This window comes from Sebastes umbrosus, chromosome 12 (genome assembly GCF_015220745.1).
Source record: "Sebastes umbrosus isolate fSebUmb1 chromosome 12, fSebUmb1.pri, whole genome shotgun sequence".
NCBI classification, from domain to species: Eukaryota; Metazoa; Chordata; class Actinopteri; order Perciformes; family Sebastidae; genus Sebastes; species Sebastes umbrosus.
In genome coordinates, this window is record NC_051280.1 from 31,648,550 (window position 1) to 31,674,979 (window position 26,430).

The window sequence follows — 26,430 nt, forward strand, 5'->3', positions numbered from 1 at the left end:
CTTCATGCTGGGTGTATAGAAAGTAACAGACTCACTTTGCATCGTGCTGCCTCTCTGTTATTATCTCATAAGGTCATTTCTCTCTTCCATATGTTCATTGAGTTTTCATTGCATTCGTGTGATTGCAGCTGTGCTTCCCTGCTGTGTCTGAGGTATTTATGATAAACAGACTGAGATAAATGAGTAAAGTGGACTCTTCATTCCCTTTTAGAGTCATAAATCTTCAGCTGTTTAGTGTGCGAGGTATCATGTTTGTAGGTGTCTTCCAAGTAGAACAACCACATCTGTTCCCATGTCTAACGGCTGTAGGGATCTGGTGGAGATGTAATGTAATACAGAGATTAGAGCAGGACAATGCAGACAGATTCCTTCTCTTGTTCTCTTGGTGCACCTTCATTGCTTCACTTCCCTCGAGTCCTGCGACAAACTCTGGACCGGAGCTGCCCCTACCCCTTGGGGTCCAGTTTCAGATATGCTGAGAGGGCAGGGAGCGCCGCCACCGCCGCCGCTGTCGTAATGCCAAACCTGCTTTTCAAGAACTGATTATAACACTCTGCTGTGCCTCGAGTCCTGGACAATAAATGGTTTCATGGGAGCGGAGAGACAGTGGAGCACATTTAGTGCAACTTAATCCAAAAACACAATTTTCCTATAAAAGGTATTAGCTTTGCACAAAAAGCTCAAAACATAGAACCTCAGTAAATCAAAATAACACTGAACTCACTGTACAGACATTTTTTTTTATTAAAATAGAACAAATAGCTTAATAAAGTGGCAAAAAGTTCAATCCTCGCTGCAAAATACAGTTTTGACCTGACCGATCATGCAGACTTTCATAGCAAAAATGTGAAAAACATGTAAAAGCCAACAAGATTACTTAGTAATTTAAGTAATCTTTCAGTTTTCTGCTGTAATCTGAGTAGGCCTGTCACCATAACTACTTTTGTTGGACGATATATTGTCCAAGAAATAATTGCGATAAACAATATTATTGTCATTTTAAGACCATTTTGTGCCACCGATATAATGATAATATATTAGCATAATAATAATCCAAGTACACCTTCTCAAAGAGCAATGAACTTTTCATTTTTAAGAATATTCAGACATTGTAAAAAAACTGTTAAATATCTTAATTAAATGAAACATATGAAATAAAACCACACAACCAAAACAATAAATAAAATGGACTCTCACAACAATCGTCAGATACGTGACGTGATTAGTTTGTTGGACCCATAAACCTCCCCACCCCTCTCACCGAAAGTGGTCTTTATCGCTTTTTATACTACTACTACTACTAATAACTTAGTATAATCTCTACGAACTCCTAATGTGCTAACTGTACAGACATTAGTAGTTGTTGGCTGGCTAACAGAGTGCTTTGAGTGTGTGAGGAGGAGTGTGTGAGGAGGAGTGTGTGAGGAGGAGTGTTTGTAGGTGTTACAAAACCTGCAAAAAACAGGAAATCAAGTTTCTGTCCTTTTTCTTGAGTCTGTGCATTTGTGAAGTGGAGTCGTGCCGGTTCAAGTGCAACCTTCAGTCTCTTTTGTCTCTTTTCATGCCGCCTGTTTGCACTCGTCCACATCTTCACTTTGACTTTGTTTGCAGTTGAGCTGATTCTTAACATTCACTTTGCATTCAGTGTAAACGCCTTAACAATAACAGCAGTTATCAGTGATAATAAAGTGAATTAAATAACATTGGTAGCAGAAATAGCAGTAGAAGCTAGAGCTGTGTGTGTGTATTAGTAACCTGTAACAGCCGTCTCTCACCCCACACTGTTTAATGGAGTTTAAACTCTTCTTTATGGACTACAGACTTCCTGTTCAGAGACCGCCGCCGCCGTCTTGACGCTGTGTGCTGCTGCACTACATATGTTGTCAAACTTCACATTTTTAATTTAAAAAAATGCTCAACTAAAACACGGCTGATCAGCTTTTATATTCAAGTGACTTTGAATGTTTAAGAGTGATGTGAGCGGCGACGTTTTCATCCAGCTGTGGACCCACGATTGTACGAAATAATTGAAAGGTCATTTAAAGAAATCAAGTGTTGAGTTTACAGCAGCTGGGTTGAGCTTCAACTTCAACTTCAGCTCTCTAAAGGTTGAAAACAGTGTTTTGAAGTGGTGTTGTATGAGGTACTTATCCTCCATAATCAGTGTATTACCTACAGGAGATGGCGGTCGACGTGCCGGGAGCAAAGCGATGTACTGCTGTGGACGGGGTAGCAGCAAAACGTATTTTAGACACCGAAAAAAATCAATATCAGTTTAAGTGTACGCTATATTTAGAATATCTTTGCCACTTTACCTTGCTGTGAGACAGCCCTTTCTGACGGAGAACTGAAGCCGTTATATTCATCTATGCTCTCTTCAAAGCCACAAGACTCCATTCACAAAAACAGTAATTTTACCTCGCAGAACACAGGAGGTGCTGGTCTACCGCTGCCTCGATCGGTGAGTTTGTTTGTGTTATTATGTGACTTTAGTAGGGCTGCACACATTATCCTTTTTTAATCGTCATCGCAATGTCAACTTATGCAATAACACATCACGAATGTCAAAGAGAGAAAGTGTAGAAAACTGCACTTAAAAATGTAACTATCATTATTTTTGTATTGGTGCCTTTTGTGTTCAGTTAAATGATCAATTTGTTTAATAAATAGAAAATAATAAATAGTAATTTAGCAGAATTGAGTACACTTTAATATCTATTTATTTATCACATTATCGTGTTATTCATCAAAGTAATATTATAAGGATATTAGTAATAATATTTTCCTAATATCGTGCAGCCCTACACTTTAGTGTTAGATTGGATTCCCCCAAAGTCACACAATAACACAAACAAACTAACCGATCGATGCCGCGGTAGACCGGCAACTCCTGTGTTCTGAGAGGTAAAATGACTGTTTTTGTGAATGGAGTCTGGTGGCTTTGAGGAGAGCAGAGATTACGGCTTCAGTTCTCTGTCGGAAAGGGCTGTATGACAGCGAGAACATCAAAAGGAAATGCGGCAGCAGAAATCTGATAACAGAGCAAGAAAGGAACTATTGTGTATTTGCGCTGTCACAAGCAGGTTAGGAGTCTCTTAAAGTGAATCTGTGTTTATGTGACAAATGTTCTGCCAAATCTAAAACAGGCGCCGGTTGATCTTAACTTGACGGTCAGCGGCCTGTTGTTACTGTCTGAACCGCAGGATGTCAAAATAACGTTTTTATGGAGTGAAATGAGAGGCTGCTCTGTTGCTCAGCAGTGTCCAGTGGTTTGAAATCATCTGCAGGATTATGGGAATTGTAGGCTATTGTTAAAGTTGTTCGCAGTAGCATTTACATTCCCAGTTAAGGCACAGGGAGGAGGACTGTATGTTTGTGCTGTTATGTGTGTTGTTAACATGTCATCACATGGATGCAGAAGTGTGTGTTTGTCTTAGCATGAGTGTGTGTGTGTGTTTTGTATCTCAGCAGGATGTCTGCGTCCTGACTGGGTCGGCTTTCTGCCTTTTTCCAACATCCTGTTTTCACACATATGTAAAACACACACTGATACATAAACACACACCTGTATCCTCCACTACCGAGGCCACATAAGGCCTCACATTACCTCAGATGTTTGTCAGTATCAACAGACAAACAATTCTCACATGACTTCACCAAAAGTCCACTGAACTAAACTCAAACAGACAAATACCTGAATACTTCCTTCACCACTGAGCTAACAGTATGTATGTTTCAGCGCTGAGCAGTCGGCTGTAACTGGGTTAAAGTTCACTCTATTTCTACTGCGGTTACATTCAGCACCGTGTCCTCATTATATCACTGACAATCAACCATCCTTATTATCCCTTGTGCCTGTCTGTGTGTGTTTTCAGCAGAGGGAGTGGTTGTTGTAGTAATCGTAGTAGTTGTGGTTCTAGTACAGGTAGTAGCACGGTGCTCATGCCTCTGCTGCTGTTGCTCTTCTGCCTTTAGTTTTTCATAATCGTATAACTTTATATTTTGTGTTCTCATACGCAATACGTAGCTATACCTACGAAAAGTAATGCACTGTTATTCGTGCCAATCAATTTGTGTGTAATTCACGTAATCGTGAACCAGGAAATATAAAGAGCATCCAACGCCGCGTAGGGAGGAGGTCGGGGTGGATGGGTGGGTCAAAAAACACCGGGCTTTCGCCCAGGAGACCGGCAGTGGTGACCCGTGTGAAACCAGATGTCAACGTTGATTTATTTGTCACATAACTTATGTACTTAAATGACGCTACTTCCATAGTTATTTTAACCGAAACCACAAGCTTTTCCTGAACCTAACTAAGTAGCTTTGTTGCCTAAGACCCGGGACACACAGGGAACGTCAGCAGCGCGTGGTGGCTGCGAAACCTGTTGTTTTTTATTTTGGCGTCTATGTTAACAGGTACAGTAAGAGCAGCCACACAGCCCGCGTGAGCAGCGCGGATGCGTCTCTTCAAGAGATTCGAGGTCTCGCATATTTTTTACCGCGCGTGATTCACGGCAAAAATAGAGTGAAAGTGATCTTTTGACAGTATATTGACATCATATCAGCAACATTACCACAGTTTCAATCTCTGTATCTGTAGAATATGTCATAGACGTGAAAAAAAGTAAAGATTTATTTTTAACTCGACACTTCCTGCTTCCGTTTCAAAATAAAAGCCCTCAAGAGACTTTCTGTGGACAAAATTCCTTCATTTGTTAACACAAGGCTTTTATTCTATTTACAGTGTTGTAGAACATGCAGTGACTTGCAGGGCTCCATGAATGAATAAAGTACCAGGTTTTGAGCACACGCTTCTTAACCTTTCTCTGTCTAAAATAAATATAAATGACATTTATAATGAAATGAAATGGCCATTATGAAAGACAAACTCTATGTAGAAAGAAAGGGCTGACAGCAGCAGCAGAAACGCTTCCAGCGTGTACGCCACACGTGTGAGCTACGCAGCGGTTCAGCGAGGCAGTCGCCACGCGCTGCTGACGTGCCCAGTCTGGCCCGGGTATAATCCTAACCAAGTTGATCTTTTTCTAAACCTAACTAAGTATCTTTCTTGCCTAAACCTAGCAAAGTTGTCTCCTGTGAAGACGGAAGTTTGTTTTAAAGAGACCGTATGCATGTAACGAGCGGAAATTGTCACGTGTTGCTGGACATTCGTAGGAACGAAAAAGGAGGACTAACTTTTTCGTAAGATATCATACGCTCCGTTCTATGAGATTACGTTGGTTGTACGTGGCTGAACACTGGCAGTACAATAGATGTAAATAACATGACAGTACTCATTGTTCTGTTGGTATTTGTAGTACTGCTGATGGTAATGGTAGCAGTGGTAGTACACAGACGTACAGTAGTTGTAATAACATGACAATACTCATTGTGTTGTTGGTATTTGTAGTACTGCTGATGGTAATGGTAGTAGGTGTGAGATGGTTTATAAATCTACAGTCTGAGCCCAAAGCATCTCCTTCAGCAGGTCGCTGTGGCGACTGGTTCTCCAGGTAAATTGGGGCCGTTTGGGGCGTGTCCCGTCACGCTCTCACCCTGCAGGCTAAATAAATAAACCCGGGTGTCCTGTTACAACAGGGTTCAACTGCTTATCCCTCATCTCATCTAACGGTAACCCACATTAGTCCTGAAGTGTGATTCAGCAGATTAACGCCAGTCACTGGAAATGTGTGACGACTTGTTGAAGTACTTCAGGGGGAACTGGTTTTAGGTTTTTAAACAGGTGTATTGATGCAATAAAATAAAACATACTTTCTCACTCTCGATATCTGGCAGATAGTTTTGGTTTCATGTGTCAAAGTTGCTGCCTTCGATGCAACACAATGGAGTACACTAGGCGTTCACTTATGGAGGACAAAACCTGCCAAAATAAAAAATAAAAAAATAAATGACTCAATAAATAAATAATGTCATTAAATGTAGCAAAAATAATATAAAAAAGAAATGTAGCCGTTAATTAATTGATAAATTGTGACATAAATTGATATTTCTGTTTTAATTTGCTTCTTTATTTATTTATCTTTGTATTATAAATATATTATAAATGCAAAAAAATGCAAAAAATAAACAAATACATTTAAAAATTAATAAAAATAATACATAAATAAATAAAAGGGAAAATTAAACATACTTCTACCTCTGCATAGACTCAAATGAAACAAATATATCGATTCTGGCATTAAAATTTCAAACTCGTGAAAAGAAATCAGCATGCTTAAACACTACTAGAGGACCTATAAACAAAATTGCCTAAATAGCTGTAGATGTTCTGATGAGTGCCAGACGAGCATCGATTGTCAATACTCGGCTCTAGTGAAAAGGTTCAGATTGGACTGAAACATCATACAGTATATCCAGCCTCGCAAACTTCTAAATCAATCTCCCGTCCTTCAGCTCAGGCTTCCATCACCTCACCTGAATACCAAAAAGCAAATACAGGAGGAGCAGAAACCTGTGTCGCTGTGCAGCACCGCGGCTGCTGCAGAGAGTGTGTATAAAGTCTGATGGAGGGAGAGTCAAAACACCACCTGTTGAGACGGCAGCGATGACGGCGACGACTGCAGCCCAGTGTGTGTGTTTGCGATAGAAAGCTTTTTTTCCCCCCCTTCCTCCTCTCCTCCCAGATGGAAACAGTTTGCAGCTCATCAGTATGCGTCTGGGTTCGGTAGACGAGGCTGGAACATGTTGCTGTGGTGAACGCATCACAAATCATGACTGCCGCTCTCTCTCTCTCTCTATCTTCTTTTTGCCTCCATCGATCGGTCCGATTTTTTTTTGTCAGAGCATGAAATGGACCAGCTGCTGTGAAGTTGTTAAGGTGTGTGAGTTTGTTGTGTGTGTGTGTTTTTGTCGTTTGCTGCATCATCCGCCGCCTCCCTCTCAATTGAATTCATTAGTGTTTATTGGCATGAATGTTACATGAGCCGAGCTGCCAAAAGATCCTGAATATAGCAGCAGTTTATTATGAAACTGTAAATATCTGTGTTGCAGAGCCTCTCTCTCTCTCTCTCTCTCTCTTCTCTTCTTTGTATTTCTTTATACTTCTCTCCATCTCTCGGTGCAGCAGTGGCTCATGGGAGCAGCCCCGAGCGACCCTGTGGGATAAATCCATTTTAGAAAAACCCGAAATCTTGACAGATACTGTTTTTTTTCTCCTGTATGAGAAGGAAGGAGGGGAAAGAGGGAGGAGGGTAGAAGGAAAAGACAGAGTGCGTGCATGTACGAACACACACACACACACACTCAGCAGGGAGTGTGTGTGTGTGTTCGTACATGCACACACTCTGGCAGGAGCCTCCCAGGCATTTTACTCATGTAGGGAATGTAATGAAATCTGAGCCGCTCGTCCTCCTCTGCTTCCCCATGCACCACATACATGGCATTAAGAGGACAGCAGGAAATCCAACACAGAGGACCAACGCTGGGTTTTTGTTTACTGCAGAAATGATGATGATGATGATTTATAACAATATTGTATTCAAACAGTGAAGTGGAACTCAGGGACTCTGGAGCACAGAAATAATTAGAATATGAGGATTTATGTTGGAAGTGTAGTCGATTAAACAGACAGAAACTCATTCAAGCTGTTGGTCTGTACTAACTTTACAGATTAATGGCTTTAATATTTAACATTTAATTAGGGCTGTTAATCGATTCAAATATTTATTCACGATTAATTGCAAATTAAGGCACAAAATGTACCTTAAAGAGAGATTTATCAAGTATTTAATGTTCTTATCAACATGGGAGTGGACAAATATGCTGCGTTATGCAGATTTATGCATATATTTATTATTGGAAATTAATTAACAACACAAAACAATGACAGATATTGATCCAGAAACCCTCACAGGTACTGCATTTAGCATAAAACAACATGCTCAAATAATAACATGGCAAACTGCAGCCCAACAGGCAACAACAGCTGTCAGTGTGTCAGTGTGCTGACTTGACTATGACTTGCCTCAAACTGCATGTGATTATCATAAAGTGGGCATGTCTGTAAAGGGGAGACTCGTGGGTACCCATAGAACCCATTTACATTCACTGATCTGGAGGTCAGAGGTCAAGGGACCCCTTTGAAAATGGCCATGACGTTTTTTCCTCGCCAAGATTTAGCGCAAGTTTGGAGCGTTATTTAACCTCCTTCACTACAAGCTAGTATGACATGGTTGGTACTGATGGATTCCTTAGGTTTTTCTAGTTTTGTGTGATACCAGTATCTTCACTCTTAACTCTTTAAAACTGAGCCACTACAACCTAAAAATTGTGAGTTGCGTTAATGCGTTAAAGAAATTCGTGGCATTAAAACTACTGATGATATGTTTACCTGACAGTAGCGCTGCTCCCTCTCCTTCTATCAAATGAATATATTCTAGATGTCTTGTGCATTGTCATTTAATACACATTTTATATTTAGTATCTTGAGGAAACTTTGGGATCACATGCCGGATCAAACACGCTGATAACACACCAAACAGCCTCCTCTAATTACACTTGTCTGTGGCCGGGTGGCGTGTTCATGTGTTTCAGGTGGGAAGAAATTCTCTGTGGCACCTACATTACCCACAATGCAACTCAACGGCTTCAGTTTTGGTGTGTTTGGCTAATATAGCCTGAATCGTTATACAGCTTATTTTACATATATAGTCGTTCCCCTTTAAGCTTCCTCTCAGTGAATTAAATTGCTGCTGTGGGTTGATATTGGCCTTTACATGAAGTACAGCCATACCATAAATCTGCCAGACTCAGACTCTTGGCCTTTACGTCTGGGGTCTCCTTCAGGTTTTACATCTTCCTTCCTCCATCAAAGCACCGCTTGTTTGAGAGGAACCCAGTTCTTATAACTCACGTTTACGGCGATGTTGAAATATCCCGTCCTCTTTCCCGCTCCGTTCCTCTGAGAGGGAATCACAGCGAGTGTTGGTATAACACCCACCTGAGCTTGTTTCGTCGTTGTTTCCTCACGATTAGTGTTTATTTTGGCGGCTCCATCTTCGGTGTCCGTCTTCATTACTACATTATTAGTTTTGTTCAACCTCAATCACCTGAAATGAGGTGTTTGTGGAGGCGGGATTCCAGCTGCTGCTTTTTGAAACAGCAGCTGGCGATGGGAGAGGAGGAGGAGAAGGAGAGAGGAAGAAGGAGGTGAGCTGAAAGTGGTCATTTCTCTTCACCTCACCAAATCCCCAAATCATTTGGCTGTTCTGTTTTTTTTCTATTTAAACTGAGAGGAACGAGGAAGAGGGAGTAGAGGTGGTGTTGGTGGTTTATGGATCTTAATGGGCTCATCTAAATGTAAATGAGCACTGAGGTGGAGACGGAGTGTCTGTGTGTGTGTCTGTCTGTCTGTCTGTTTATCTGTCTGTCTGTCTGACTGTCTGTTTATCTGTCTGTCTCTCTGTCTGTCTGTCTGTCTGTCTGTCTGACTGACTGTCTGTTTATCTGTCTGTCTCTCTGTCTGTCTGTCTGTCTGTCTGTCTGTCTGTCTGTCTCTCTGTCTGTCTGTCTGTCTCTCTGTCTGTCTGTCTGTCTGTCTGTGTGTCTGTCTGTGTGTCTGTCTGTGTGTCTGACTGTCTGTCTGTCTGTCTGTCTGTCTGTCTGTCTGTCTGTGTGTCTGTCTGTGTGTCTGACTGTCTGTCTGTCTGTCTGTCTGTCTGTCTGTCTCTCTGTCTGTCTGTCTGTCTGTCTGTGTGTCTGTCTGTGTGTCTGTCTGTGTGTCTGTCTGTGTGTCTGACTGTCTGTCTGTCTGTCTGTCTGTCTGTGTGTCTGACTGTCTGTCTGTCTGTCTGTGTGTCTGACTGTCTGTCTGTCTGTCTGTCTGTCTCTCTGTGTGTCTGTCTGTCTGTCTGTCTGTCTGTCTCTCTGTGTGTCTGTCTGTGTGTCTGACTGTCTGTCTGTCTGTCTGTCTGTCTCTCTGTGTGTCTGTCTGTGTGTCTGTCTGTGTGTCTGTCTGTCTGTCTGTCTTTCTGTATGTCTGCCAGGAAAGTAAAACTATTTAGAAAGAGGCAAATAGTGTTTCTTTACAGAGTTCACTTCAGTCCACCTCGGTGTGCTTCACCACAGTATTTATTCACCAGAAGCTGCTGCTGCTGCTGCGAGCATCATTTTAACATCAGTAGCTCATGATAACATCAGTATGGAGACAAATTACAGTAAACAAATGAGACCATGATGGTAAAAACTGATTTTTGAGATGTGGTTGCTTTATGGCACAAAATATGAGCTAACTATAGGCTATTAGTTTTTATGCAAAAATGTTTTTAGCTTTGTAAGTATCCTGTTTTTCTTCATCTTGGCATGGTAAATAGAATATTTTGGGTTTTTTTGGGAAGCAATTCGAAGGACATTTTCCATTATTTTCTGACATTTTATGGTCAAAAGTTTAATTGAGAGAGTAATCAGCATTTGCTGCAGCCCCTAAATATATGTTTATATTTTCCACGCAAGCTTTATCACATCATCATGTGGAGCCTGGAGCCTCCACCGGGCAAAATCAACGTTATTTTTGAACGCGTATTGACTGTTATCAGCTTGAATATTGCTCCTGACACATAAACCAAACAGAGCGACACAAGCAGAAGGTCAAATAAGAAGATCTTCTATCACTGTTAGGAGAGAGAAAGTACTACAAGCAGCACCATTTCTGTCGGGGTCATTTACATCTTTATTCAGGCTGGAACTAATAATTAGTTTGATTTAATCCTAGTAAGCCCATTCAAGTGTTTCCAGAGCTCAATGCGACGTATTCACACTACTACAGTCCAAAACTCAAATATATTTATTTTACTATCAAAGGAGTTTCTTGAGAGGCTGGAATCAGACAAGCTTTAAACATTTTTACTAGGGCTGTCAAAATGAACGCGATAATAACGCAAATTCAATTTAACGCCACTAATTTCTTTAACGCAACTTGCGATTTTTAGCTTGTAGCGGGCTCAGTTTTAAAGCTAGAGTGAAGATACTGGTATCATATGAAACAACAAAACCAACCATGTCATGCTAGCTTGTCGGAAAGGAGGCTGAATAACGCTCCAAACATCGATTGCCGAAATAGTTGCAGATTATTTGAATAGTTGACAACTAATGGATTAATTGATTCATCTTTTGCAGCTCCACAGAAACAGTTTAAGATACTCTCTAGTTTGAGTAATGTGTCTGCCGTCAGCAGCTGCTCTGTTAGCGGGTCAAACAGGGATTTGGCTTGTTGATATCCACCCACCACTGCAGATACAACCACCCATGGTCTCAGTGTGTGTGTGTCTGTGGGCCTGGGGATTAGCCATATTAGCCATGTTAGATACACACATGTGGCCGGCACAGATGCTGTGGAAACTCAATCTGTACAGTTGGAACGATTGGGGTCACCAGAGGTGGTTAAGCACCAGCTGCGTGTGTGTGTGTGTGTGTGTGTGTGTGTGTGTGTGTGTGTGTGTCTGTGTGTGTGTGTGCTATAACTACGGCGTAGCGGAGGCTTCTGGACTCCAGTCTCATGGCCGGGATCCAGTCTGAGGATATTCAGGGTTACAGGAAGACGTCCAGCTTCAGCCGTTGCTTTGTGAGCAGAATCACTGCTTTATTTTCTACCGTAAAAAAACAAAACATTCAAACTATGTTCAACTATGTGACGTTTTCCTCCTAATTTGTTCCAGATGAGTTTCTTTTTTTTCAATTTTTAATATTAAATAGTAGAGGTAAACAAGGTACGGTGATGAATAATGTTTGTTTTGCTGATGAAAACAAACTGTAACTGCATCAGTAAACAAAAAGCTGGTGTATTTTGGTGTTACGATGTTGTATTTTGACCTGTCAATCAATCAGTTTCAGACTCGTGACAGATTTCAACCCTGTGGTTTGACAGTTGGCGGAGGGTTGTTTGTTTACATCTGCCAAATTATGCACAAATGTCATATATCCATCAGCAAATGAAGTAGTTTGGTACGATGAGGTTTTATTTAGTGTCTGTATTTGTACAGCAGAACAGAGTTTAGGTTGTTCTTCATCTGGTAATGAAGTCGAGCCTTTCGACGAGTTTCAGCCCACATAGTCTGGCATTTATTCACTGAAGGGATATTTTATTTGCATTTTAGCCGTTGAATTAAATCAAACCAGAACAAATCGACTCTTCAACATGCAGAATGTTTCTGTCCGTCTTCATCATTAATCCCTTTACTGAAAATAACTGAAAATGTTTCTGCTTTTTGCGCCTCACTGACCAAATACCTCGTCTTGTGCTCGAGCTCCTGTATCTTATATATGTGCAAATTAATATTTTAAGTATAGGGCTGGGTATCGTTTGAAATAGGGAAGTTATCGTAGCGAAAATAATTCACAATAACAACATTATCATGATATCTATAGAACATTTGAAAAAAGGATTATAATTATGTTATCAGGGAAATTCATTTTTGTTTATTGTGCATTTGTCTCTGTTTTTTTGCAAATGAGTTACACACAAAATATGAGTGTAGGGAGCTGGAGAGAGAGTCTGGAACCAGAACTGCAGAAATGAAATTATTTAAGAGGTACTGGATTATATACACAATATCATCTTATGTGTAATATTTACATGATATCAATGTTTCATTTTTAAATATCACGGTTATCGCCAATACCGATGTATCGCGACACCCCTAGTTTGAATAGTTTTTGGCATAGGGAATATACGGAAATAATACTTTAATGTATATATATTTGACAGTAGAGATAGACATGAAACATGGAAAGAGAGCAAGGAGGGTGATATGTGACAAAGTTCCCCGTCAGAAACAATTATTAGTATTCCTTTATAGCGGACCCGCTGCTATCAATAAGAAACCGTTTGCTCGAACGCAGTTGTGATCTCTGTACACAGCCATTTTGTGTCAAATTATTGATTTATTTAGTAAGTTGCCGTGTAATAAGCGGGATAATGTACAGTGAAGGTCATTATTGCAAAATGAACTCGGACGGGGTTGATTCAAGACCCCTCCGCACCCTGTCGGGGTTCATTTCGCAACAGGCTCGCTGAACATTATCCCTAAAAGACGCCCCCTCGGTGTGTCACTTTTCAGTCGCAGTAAACACCTGGTTGTGAATTCAAACAAAAACAATTGCTTAGGTTTAGGCAGCAAAACCACTATAGTTAGGTTTAGGGAAAAAACAACATGGTTGGGCTTGAAACTACGATGTTTGTGGAGTGAAAATGAAAGTGAATACAGGACACAAACAAACAGCTGATTGTAAAGTGAAAGTGAAACTTAACCTCATGGATAGAAGCCCTGTGTTTGTTGGACCCATCCACCTCCTCTCCCGCCCGGTGTGTCTCTTTCGCTCTTGAAACTACTTTCTCTAAGCGTTGACTGCTAGATGGGTTTACGTTGTACTTAATCGAAAGCTTGATGAAAGGGTGCCTTGTGCGTCGGTATCACACCCCAAGGGGCGTGACAAAGCCTCGGTTTTTGACGCCCTGGTAATGAGAACGGGCTTGGCAGCCGTACAAGAGCTTTGACTGAATAAAATAGTCAAAAATGCTGCTTTGAATCCGAAACTGTCTAACGAAACAAGAAGCTAAGAAGAGTTAAAGTCCGGTTTGATGCTCCATGCTGAGGACATATTCAGTAGGTACCAAAGAAGCATTGAGGTTGGATCCCCGGCACTAATATTGAGACATTCAGCAGCTTTCTTGCTCGAGGACAGTCTGTAGAATCAACCCAGCGACCTTCCCTGTCCAAAACTTATTATTGTGTCTTATTCACCGTCAGCTCACCCTGCCGGCCAACTTTCAAACACCACGATGGAGTGAACCAGAGCTGCTGTTTCACACCCAGTTCCTGTGGTCACATCAGGCTGTTTAAGTTGTAACGCCCTCGGATTTCACATTTCTGCAGCTTTAAATCTGCTCCGGACTGTATAGGAAATTGTGTTTTCTTCTTTCATAGCTTGGGCATTAAGTGGGATATACAGTAGGTTGAGTTGGAGAGGTGAAATGTGTGGGAGTCGGGGCGATATTTCACTGCTTTCTCAGGGTGATTTCTGTTTATGGAAGATTACATTTTGACAGAAAAAGAAACCCCAGACGTGAAATGATGGAGGACACCACCCTCGCTCATTATGTCGCGGTGAGGAGTGGAAAAGAGAGAAGTCTTTAAAACCCAAACACTTCACGAGAAAGCTCTCAGCGTGACGTCTCGGCCGTCCAGTTCTTCAACACAAACTGATTCAAAAGTGACAGGAAAAGACGTCTAACGAGTCCTTCGCTTGTGTTTTTTTAACCATCTGCCCACTTTGATCTCCTCTCAGCTGCTGCTACAACATTAATGTCTGCAGCCATGTTTGATTTGGGCCGAGGCCTGAAGTGTGAATAGCGAGGTATCAAGGTTGAGGGAGTTTCTGTGTTCCCGCACTTCGCAGTGAGTAGGAGTCCTTTAGCGACAGGGAGCTGAGGAGGCAGGGAGGAAGAGGATAGAAAAAAGGAGGAGATGATCAAAAACAGAAGAAGAAAGGGAGAACAGAGATGTAGAAGAACAATCTTCTGCTGACTAAACCTCCGAAGTGAAAGTGTTTTCTTGTATAAAGCAGTGAGAGAGAGAGAGAGAGAGAGAGAGAGAGCTCCTGAGAGACTGAGGGAGAAACTGAGCTAAAGGCCCCTCAGATTAAAACCACATTGTTTTAGCAGCACACGTTGGTATTTCCTCTCGGTCGGGCTGCTCGGGGGCTGCTGGGTGGAGCACCGGGGGGAACACGAGAGCCTCGCCAAGCAGCTGACTCTCTGCAGCACATGGAAGCACCTCCGCCGCTCTCGCCATGCCCGGCAACAGAGGGAGGGATGGAGGAAGTCGTCGCTAGCGGTTAAGGTCCCGGAGGGTTGAAGGGTGCGCTGGTCGACTCTCTCGGGCTCCGTCTGGCAACTGGGATGAAATGCGAGTAAAGTTTCGTCAGGCTCGTAAGGAGCGCTGACGAGCAGGAGAGTCACGGTTTGGATCAAATCAGTAGCATCAAAACGGTTCAACGCTGCAGCCAAAACCTTTAATCTGTAAACTTTTCAGGTGAAGACAGAACTGATTCGCAGGTCAAAAGATGTCAAAACATCTGGCTAGGAAAACTAGGAACAACTCATCGATTAGTTGATTCAACATGAAAAAAAAGCATAAAAAATTACTAATCGAATAAATAAATCTTAGTCGAGTAAGAACAACACAACAGATTATTCAATTAATCAACTAAGCTAAATAAATTATAATATAAACTCTTATTTAACAGAGCTTGATCTGAAAATATGCCGACTCTACAGGTCGTTTCCCCCGCTGTCTCTCTCTCTGCCCGCTGAGCAGCTGAGCGGAGGAGACCGCCGGCGTTGTCCTTTCAAAACTACTTGCTGACTGCTAACGTTACTCGTGATGAGTGTACGCCATCCAGTCGAGTAACCTTGACGGCTCGTTCATCCTGTTTATTAACTATTTTAGGGAACCCAAAAGTTAAACTTCATTTACAACTACTTTCCACTTATGAATATGATAAATGAAGCATAAAGACAAAAAGAAATCCCTCCTCTGACGGCTCAAACACATGAGTGACAGGTTGACACAGTTCACATTACTACCCAGAATGCCATTTGGCAGTGAGCAGCACGTCGTTGGCTCTGTGACATACTCTATTTCCAAATGAGCAGAAGGCAGTCATATCTGGGATCTGAGTGTGAAAGGCTAATACTGTGTGATGGTTTTACACAGCTGCTGGATTATGTACTCATATATGTGTGTATTTGTACGGTATATAATCTGCCGGGATTAAAACGCACTCTCGTCAAGCCACAGCAGAAACAGAGTATTCACAGTAGAAACCAAAACGGCGATATAATCGAAGCAAAGCTCCGTTTTCTAACCGTTCAGCACAACCAGCTGAAGGGCTTATGATTGGTTTAACTTGTATTTATTGAAGCTTTATTTACCCAGTCAACGCTAACTGAGCACACATGTTCTTCTACAGCAACGCCCTGCCTCAGAGCTCGCACATTTACACCAGCGTTCGTCTGCTGAGCTTCTCTACTGGAAGCAAATGGGCTTGTGTTTATTGGTAAAAGACTCCATTAAGTGACGGGAGCTGCTGACACTCCCACCCAACGTCTTCTGACCTGATATGTGAACTTCTAAACTTTAGTTTCCTTAAACTCGTAGCACGAGACACAGGTTGCTGGAATCAGTGGAACTTGCTTTTCCTGTGATGGCAGTTTCTCTGATGTCCACAGAGTACTGAGTACTCCGCATAACTTCAGATCTTCTTCAGTATTAACAAGTAGTAATCTGGGAGATTCTTGTGTTTACATCAGTGGGAACAGGAACTGCTGGTAGCTAATGCAGCACAATTACTCATGGTGGAAATCTGCCAAACATCTGGCCCGTTTCAGAATAATATATAATCTGGTATATTATTGGTTTATAATTATTGATGCATTAATGTGTTCATCACTTTAATGTTGCAGCTGGTAAAGGTGGAGCTCATTTTAATTACTTTTATATAATTAATAAGAATATATTACTTAATAATACACCATAGTTTATTTATATTTTGGGTAATTTTACAGGTCCGCAAATTTCATGGTAATTAGGTGATAATTAGCACATAAGTTATATTAATTTCTTTGGAATTACTGCCAAATTACCCCAACATTTAAATTTAATTTTAATATATTAATATAATTTTAATAAGAAATTATTTGCTAATTATCTTTTTATCAGCAGACATGCAAATAAAGCATTTCAATTAACTTTGTTTTCTTTTCCTGGAAATGTATTAAATAAATTACCAGCTATTGGGGAAATAGCGGAATATATTTATTAAATCATGTTTATAATAAAGTAATTTTTGATAGATTTTGAGGTAAATATTGGGGTAATTTGGCAGTAATTCCAAAGAAATTTCTAAAAGGTTACTTGCTAATTATGACCTATAATTACCATGAAATTTGCGGACCTGTTATCAAACCTTTTCGTTTTACGACATGTACGGTATCACCCTTAAGCCAGTTAATGGTACTTCTGAGTAGCTTAACTTATCCTTAAAATAACAATGTATGACATAGATAAATAAAGAAAGGGAGAGAAGATGAAGCCGAGGGTTCAGCCTCCGTATCCACGGGGACGAAGCATAAACTCCAGCATCATATAAATCCAATGAGGGAGTTTTGTAGCTGCTGCACTGCACCTCTCTGCACCGTGTTGTACATTTCCTGGCTAACACAGCTGCTCAGCCGCTCGGTTCCCCCTGAGATCACAGTCAGCTACACCGAGAGCCAAAGTCTGGGTCAACACTTCCTCTTCCTCCTCCTCCTCCTCCTCCTCCTCCTCCTCCTCCTCTTTTTCTCCAGATTGCAGCTGGCGGATGTAATTGAATTAAGGCGGAAGCTTTGTGTTTTGGTTGTGGATGCAGTAGAAAGATGCGTGCACATAGGTTACCTGTTGGTGCTTTTATTTAGAAGATCTTTCTCTTAAATAGTCTGGAGTTATGCTGGGAAACAGTCACACAGTATACTGTATATTTATATATATACACATCTGGGAGCTGCCCAATACAACAGCTGTCTGTCAGCCAACTGAACTCGTCTGCCAAAGCAATCAGGAGTTCAAGTGTTTTTAGGCAGTGGAGAAGGGTTTTCTTTTTCACTTCCACCGTCCAAATATTCTTTTACCTCCAGGCCAAACTCTCCGGCACTGAAGAGCAAAAGAGCCCTCTGCCAACACATGATGTCACACCCAGAGACTTCACTCCTGTCACTTTGATTTAAAGTCACTTTTATTTTTAGGCCCCGCAAACATGGAGTTTCTGTTTTGTCAGTTTAAAAAAATACTACGCTGAAAATGTATTTTTTGAGTATCACTTTACACCATCCGTTGGCTCGAAAGGTCATGCACTTCACTGTTTTCTACACCGGGTGTCGGCAAAGAACGTATATCGATAAGAAGAGAAAAAGTCATACACTACAGCTGGAGCACCGCTGCATGCAAAGCAAAAATCTTGCCGGTTAACGGTTAATAATCAGTTAACGAGGGTCGGTTATCGGTTAAGAATTTTTTTCAAAATTAGCATCCCTATACGTAACTCAACTCCAGAAAGTCCATTTTTACTACACCCTTTACAATTTGTTTTATCTATTAGCGGTAATCAAATAATAACAAATACCAAAGTTAATTGTCATGTTTAATTAGGACTATCAATCTATTCAAATATTGAATCGCAAATTAATCACATTCTTTATCTTTTCAAAATGTACCTAAAGGGAGATTTGTCAAGTATTTAATCCTCTTATCAACATGGGAGTGGACAAATATGCTGCTTTATGGAAATGTATGTATATATTTATTATTGGAAATCAATGAACATCACAAAACAATGACAAACACCCCTTTGAAAGAGCCGTGACAGTTTTTCCTCGCCAAAATTTAGCCTAGGTTTGGAGCGTTATTTAGCCTCCTTCGCGACGAGCTAGTATGACATGGTTGGTACCGATGGATTCCTTAGGTTTTATAGTTTCATATGATATCAGTAAATTCACCACTTACCCATACGGACAAGTGATTTGCTAGCGTAACTAGCCCGACATGACATTTTGCTCACCCCGGGCAATCAGGCAATCGTTGTTGTTATTGTTGAGCCCTGAAGAGTCCAGAATAGATCAGCTGCTTCTCCATCCTTCTGCCGAATTCCCCAGGAATCTGTTTTTTTATTTAGAGCCAAACTAACCCAAGGCTGAAAGATAACCTTTTTTTGTTGCAGGAAAAAATAAGAAAACATGTTCAAAATGTGGTTGTTGGTGTTTTTTTTTGGCACACTTAAAACCAGCCCGATCTCTTGGCAGATATCACCGTCATACAAAACAAGTTAAAGCTTTCGAGCTCCTCAGTAGATAATTGCACTGACTTGCGAGGCGGCATCATATTCCTCTAAATGACCCAGACGAGAGCGTGTGGGCTCCAATCACACAGGGTGCATTTTGGGAAGTGTGCGTCTATTTTGAGTCTGTGTGGTCGCTCCTGTGGGTTTCCTCTAAGTAGCTTTTAGCAGTGGTTTGATAAGACTTCAACACACACACACACACACACACACACACACACACACACTCTGTTAAACCCTGCAGTCTTACAGGGCATTAAACCCCCATTTTCATTTTCTCTAAGGCAGCTTTTGTTTGAAGGCGTGTGAAATGCGCCGGGCTCCCCTGATAACGCAGCACTTTGGAGGTTATCGACCGCTCTGCGCTGAAGTGATCTCTATCGGATCTTTACTGTGATGGGGTGCATACTTTCTCACATGCCAGCTCCTATTGGCTTATATCTTTAATCTTTTTTTACCTGTAAAGCTTTCAGGTGGATTCTTTCTTTATTGTTGTTAGCTGATGATGGATTTGGAGATTATTTGTCATCATTGAGGCTTAAAGGAAAAAAGGGGAAAGGTCAGCGTGGAGGAACAGGAAGGAGAGGAGGGATCGTCTGTTATCTGGACTACATGGAGTTTTACTTTCACTGCCCTCTTTTATTCTGCCGATATCGCAAATGTGCGAGAAACTGTTGCTCTGACCTCCCTGTGGAAGCAAATATAACAATTATACAGTGAAGCATTTAACAGTTTATAAGACATATTTATGATTACATACTGTTATTAAGCATCCGTTAACTTTTAATACGCCGGTTTTGAATGCTTCATGGCAGGAGTCATAGTTGTTGACAAACACATTAATAGACATTTAATAATCCGAGTTACTCAACATTGATTGTTTATATTATACTGATTATAAATATTTGAGTATTAACTAATTTACTGTATTTAATCTTTGTTTAGATTAATGCATCTACGTTAATACATTTGCCAAGAAAGCAGCCTCCTTTTTAGTCAAACAGTTCATAAAAACATCCACACAAAATACAATCAATATCATAGAAAAAAGGGAAAAAGCAAATGATAATCGCAATGTGATTTTGCTTGGTAACTACCTGCAACATGACTCAGTGTTGAGAAACGTCACGGAATATTTAAGAAGACTTGTTTTTATTAGACAACTTCACACTCATTGTCTGTATGCGTGTTGATGTCTAAATGTCATAAATGTCAAACCATTCACCAGAGTAGACCACAGCGCTGAACCCCAACACGACTATAACACCTGTTCCTTCAGACTCTCTCTTCCTTCCATCATAACTTCTGCTCACTTTGTGTTCCTTCACTTATCTGTTACTTTATTTCATTCTCCCTACAGTACCATGTACCGACGGTACAGCCCGTTAGAATCTGACCGAGTGTGACTGAGGATGGTTTCTGTTTAGACTCCATGATGGACTCAACAGAAGCTGAACTGGAGGTCTGCTGTCCTCTCAGCACCTTGTTGATTTAAGTCCTGGGTTCAAATGACTTCAAACTGTTTTTGTTCAGTTCAATATTCCTCTTCTTACCTGTTATCATGTAACATACTGCTCTCATGAGAGAAAAGCTCGATCAAAGGCTGACAGTGATTATTATCATCAAACCCTGCCTGGAGCTGAAGAACTGCAGTTGTTCACCTGATGTTCTGTCATTTCATATCATATATGTTAGATCCCTAAAGGAAACATTTAATAGTTTTCAGTTGACCTACATCCCTCCTTAGGGAGTTCAAAGGTCAAGGTCAGGTGGCGTCAAGTGAAGAGTTGGTGTTATGACTATTAGTCATGTCGGTGAAGGTGAGACAAAGAGGTGCAGCTGAGAGAAGAGAAAGTGTTTGTCTGAAGTCTAACTGTCATCATTTCAGCCCTCAAGGTAAATATCATGTGACTGACAGCCAAGTCTACCTGTAGCACAGGTGCTAGTGCTGCGTGTGTGTGTCTGTGTGTGTGTGTGTGTGTGTGTGTGTGTGTGTGTGTGTGTGTGTGTGTGTGTGTGTGTGTGTGTGTGTGTGTGTGTGTGTGTGTGTGTGTGTGTGTGTGTGTGTGTGTGTGTTGGCACAGTGGGACTGCAGCAGTATCGAGTATCAAAGGTTATCTTGTTCTATTTTGGGAATCTTCTTCTGTAGGCAAATTTCTACTGGCTGCAGGATCCGGTCCGTTACACACGCACACACGCACGCACACACGCACGCACGCACGCACACACAAACACACACACACACTGACACACACACTCCCACAGTTTATCCAAAACATTTTGTGTTCTTCACCTTCTGTATGTTCCTGTTGTTTTAAGAATATTGCCTTAAAATGGAAATAATACTTCCATACTTTATTACACTAGACTAAACTTTACAAACTGACTCATGTTCACTAAAGTGCTAAATTCATTATCCCTAGAGTAGCATCAAACAATTATTGCCTTTGTAAGGACATAGAGGAGTAATGTCTACCTGAGCAGAGAATGAAGTCTCACTCCCTGTTTGTGTGTGGGATGTAATCAGAGCTTCTCCTCGCTTTGTCGTGCATGTGAGCGTGCCCTACTGGCTAGCTAACGGCCGATAACACTGTCCAGGCCCACAGCAAAGAGTCCAGAAGCAAAGAGACGAAGCTCTGGTGCTTTTTTGACAACAGCCGCTAGATGGCGCTGTGGTAGTGCTGCCGCCATTTTGGACTGAAAACGCCAATAAGTCTTTGGATGTGTAAAGAGACGTCTGTAAATCAGAGGATCATTTTTTATAGGTAACTCAACTTCCCAGTAGGAACACTTAAATATCCCTCATTTAAATCATGATGTCCTAAAAGTAGTAAAATTAGTAATATCTGAATCCAGAGTTATTTTCCTCTCCATAATGAACATGCATCAGACCCACAGGACCGCACCGCTCTGCACGCTCATATGACACATCTGGTTCTGCCAGCTTCCTGCTAGCTGTATGTGGCTGTAATAATGGATATATTGGCTGTAATTCATCACTTTTATTATCTTCTAATACACCTATGGGCTGTATGCTGTCAGCCTGTACCGTGGTGGATGTGCTAACGTCTCTTTTCCCAAACAACCGGCTATCGGCCAGTAGATAGTAGCGCTAGTAGCATGACATCAACAGGATTTAATGGAGTTGTAGGCTATTTACTAACACGCAAAAGCACAGGACATTTCGGTTGAGATATTACATATGACAATAGAATAGAAATAATTTATTTTTTGTACTTTGTAGGTGGACGCTTTACCGGCGTCCGGTAGTCGCTTTCTGTTCAAAATGGCGCTAATGCTGCAATGGAACGACCAATTGGCTTTTGCTTCTTATCAATATACGTTCTTTGCTCTTGGCGCCATTGCGGAAGCGTAGCACCCACCTTCCAGAGAATTTCTTATGAGTCCTCCAAACAAAATGCCAAAACAGGCCGTTAGTAGGATGTGAACAGAGATTTTGTTACAGTCATGATCTACAAGAGTTAAACTTTAGGTTGACTAATGTGCATTATCCATTGATTTTGAGGTCTTAGTAAGTCAGACTTATTTAGTGATGCCTGATCAAACAGCTGCAGAAACGGTCTCTGTCAGTCTCTGATGCACTTTTGATTTGATTTGATTGACTCTCCCTGATGAACCGATTATATTAAAGCAGGATATGATGTTATAAAAAAGCCCAGTGATTACCAGAGATCATTAAGCATCCCTGAATGCACGTGTCAGCCTGTGAAAAGCCTCATCAAAGAGCAGCATGAATGTGTTTTTAATCTGAAGCGTGTAATCTACTGTAACAGACACATGACACTCACCCTGCTGGAAACACCGACCCAAATCATCGACCGTGAGTCGGTCCGCGAAAATCACAAGACCACCAACGAGGAACATCATACTTATACTGTTTTATTTTCTGCATCTGTCCTCCAGTCTGTGGAGGGTTACTGCAAACATCAAACACCAACAGGTCATGAAGTTCAGCAGGTTTGCAGTTCAGTTAGACTCAACAGTTTCAACCGTTTTGACAAACTGTTGAAAAGCTCCGTTACAGACAAATTAAATGCAAACATCTCTGTGCCATAGAGGATTCATTTTTAGTCGTTTCAGACGGTTGAAAAAGTTGAAAAACAGCCTCAAATCAGGTGAATCTAAATGTAAACAGAGTCAAAAAGTCTTGCGTGTAGGAGTAGTAGCTGTGTCTTTTTTTACTTACAGCGTCTATAAAGGGATTATTATTTGTCTCTCCATATAATCAAACGGAGAGACAATGAAGATTTTAACACAATCTGTCACAGTGAGAGGAGAACATCTTTTTTACGCAATAGTAGCGCAAATGTAACACCACTAATTTCTTTTAAAGCTTGAGTGAAGATACTGGTATCATATGAAACTATGAAAACCTAAAGAATCCATCGGTACCAACCATGTCATACTAGCTTGTCTCAAAGGAGGTTAAATAACGCTCCAAACTTGCACTACATTTTGGCGAGGAAAAACTAGCACTGCCATTTTCAAAGGGGTCCCTTGACCTCTGACCTCCAGATCAGTGAATGTAAATGGGTTCTATGGGTACCCACGAGTCTCCCCTTTACAGACATGCCCACTTTATGATAATCACATGCAGTTTGGGGCAAGTCATAGTCAAGTCAGCACACTGACACACTGACAGCTGTTGTTGCCTGTTGGGCTGCAGTTTGTCATGTTATGATTGGAGCATATTGTTTTATGCTAAATGCAGTACCTGTGAGGGTTTCTGGACAATACCTGTCATTGTTTGGTGTTGTTCATTGATTTCATTTGCATAAAGCAGCATATTTTGCCCACTTCTCATGTTGATAAGAGTATTAAATACTTGACAAATCTCCCTTTAAGGTATATTTTGAACAGATAATAAATGTGCAATTAATTTGTGATTAATCACGATTAACTATTTTAATCGATTGGCAGCCCTAGTTTAACCCTATATTATCAACATTAGTTTAACTTTTTACGGTGCGATTCTGAATATTAAAATAAATGTTTCTGATAATTATCACAATATTGATTTCATCCACATTGCTCCCCCCTTTTGTTGGCAGTTATCGCCATAGTAACCACTAGAGATGGGAGGTCCACATCCTGAGGTGCAGAGGCTGGGGATATGAAGACAAGAACCAGGGGGAAGTGTGTGCGTGTGCGTGCGCGTGTGCGTGTGCGTGTGTGTGTGTGTGTGTGTGTGTGTGTGTGTGTGTGTGTGTGTGTGTGTGTGTGTGTGTGTGTGTGTGTGTGTGTGTGTGTGTGTGTGTCCTTTCTCTCACCTCACTGTGAAGTCGGCCGACAAACAAACCAATTTGTCTGTTTTGCTGATGTCGCCGTGAAGCGTGTTTGGGCAGGGAGGTTGGACCGTACCAACTGAGGGGAGAAAGAGGGGAACGGACTCGGTGTTTATAGTCACACACACACACACACACACACACACACTGAACACTGAGGTGAAAAGTAGTTCCTTCCTAGCTTAAAAGAGGTGAAATAATTGCCAACCAATCCTCTGCTGCAAAGTGTGCATGTGTGAGTGTGTGTGTGTGTGTGTGCTTGCGTGTGTTTGTGTGTGTGTGTGTTAACAACAAAGGCAGCATCAGTAGCTAGATGTCAGCACACACCTTCAGCCCTTTGTCTGTGTATAGAGGAGGTTGACCTGCTCCTCTTTGAAACTAATAAGCTGCTTGTCTTTGTGTGTGCGTGCTAATAGTGTGTGTGTGTTTGTGGATGTGTGTGTGTGTGTGTGTGTGTGTGTGTGTGTGTGTGTGTGTGTGTGTGTCCTGCCAATGGGGAATAAGCAACCAGTGTTTTCACACAGTGAGCGGCGGGGAGGACCACAGACGAGGACGGAGGCTCGTCTGAGAGGAGCATGAAGCTCAGTTTGTCAGGTTGTTTTAACTCCTGCTGCCTGTTAGCGTTATGCTCGGTGAGTAGCTACATATCGGGTGTGTGTGTGTGTGTGTGTGGTCGTGTGTGTGTGTGTGCGTGTGTGTACGAGCTGACTGGATCTAATTAGCCTAATTGGAGAAATGTTTCACAGTTGTTTAGCTTCACTTTGTTTGTTTTTCTCATTGATGGATGGAAGAAGTAACGTGAGTTTAAATATCACAACTTGTTTAAATGAGCTCTGCTTTGATGTGAAAGTTAACATTTATGTTGTTAACTAGTAGCACTGAAAATATCATAAGTTACTATTAGTAATATCATTGGTAGTAGTGGTAGTAGTAGCGGTGTGTGATATAGAGTGCTGTGCCATGTGTTGCTCGTAGCGTATACAGTATGCCGATGATGTGATGTGATGACGAGCCATGCTGTACTTCAGTCAAACTCTGCTGACCTTCTTTCTGTGGACATTTTAATTAAATTGAAGTGAAGCTTTGCAGAAATATGATCTGCAGCTGCTTCGAGCTAAACAACCATTATATTATGTGTGTGATAGTAGTTCTCAGCAGCAGTAGAAGTAGTATTAGTGGGGATAGTAGTTCTCAGTAGTAGTGTAGGAGTAGTATTAGTGGTGATGATAGTAGTAGATCTCAGCAGCAGTAGTAGTGCTGAACTGGATTAGCTCAGTCTGCTCTTTAATGAACTGACTGCACTAATGAAGCCACGTGCTGCAGACTAATTCATTTCCTCCGTCGTTTCATGCGGTCCAACATAAACCGTGATGGGGACTTTCCACCCAGTCCTTCTTATTGTGCGTGTAATGGTTTTACTGGAACTACAGCCACCATAGTTAGCTCTGTTTTTCCACAAGTGCACGTACTGCTGGGCCCGTAAATCACTTGAACTGCGTCTCTTGAACTCACGTAGATTTATAATTGTGCTGGATGTGCCATGAGGAGAAACGGTTACATCGACCTCTCTCATAGTTTATGACAAGCGGCGGGGGAAATGTGTTATTTTAACACCTTCTGACATGTAGTTTGCTCCTTTATTTGCCATCAAGTGTACTTTGTGAATCACTCAGATGGGAGAAGGTAGCATTTGTGGTTTTCTTCTTTGCTTCTACAGTTTGGAAAGGACAACAAAGACGCCAAAAAAGCTCTCATAGTGTTTGTGTCCAGGGAAAATGTCATAACTCTAAAATGTCCTCCTCTCAGGAATCAAAGACGAGCAGACATTTTTCAGCTTGACAACCAAAATATTACGGCTGGAATGATACACCCATCTCCCGATTCTATACTATCATGATACTTTGGTACTGATTTTCAAGTATTGCGATTCGATATTACGATTTATTGTGATTTTTGTTAACTTTTTTAACACTAGACCATGGAGGGGAAAAGATGAATCATACACTTCTAGGGACTTTTACTTTGGAAAATATCTAAATAATACAGTAAAAATGTTTGATTTTCAGCGTGTATGTAGTCAGAGATGTCCTGAAGTCATTTGTCAGGAATTCATTTATACTTTTTTTTTTCTTCCAGCAACCCAAAAATCAAAGAATAAAGACATTTCCCTCACAAATTAGTGGTATTTTATTTTATTTTTTATAAGAGACATGTAATGTTTAATACTTCTGGTGAA

The 26,430-nt window shown here is 41.2% G+C and overlaps 1 protein-coding gene across 7 annotated transcripts in view; it reads left to right on the forward strand.

Moving 5' to 3' along the window:
• The window catches only part of LOC119498129 (disco-interacting protein 2 homolog C), a 213,938-nt gene that overhangs the window by 76,751 nt on the left and 110,757 nt on the right, over positions 1-26,430 (forward strand). Inside the window, exon 1 of one of the 7 annotated variants that reach the window (XM_037786668.1) lies at positions 6,542-6,829. The exons of 5 other annotated variants lie outside the window; for them this stretch is intronic. Coding sequence is in view for 1 of the 2 variants with exons in the window: in XM_037786667.1 (XP_037642595.1) it covers positions 24,820-24,826 (7 nt within the window). In the remaining variant the exon portion in view is untranslated. Of the gene's footprint in view, positions 1-6,541; positions 6,830-24,711; positions 24,827-26,430 lie in introns of those variants that run through there. One more of the 7 variants, XM_037786667.1, reaches the window with a different exon arrangement.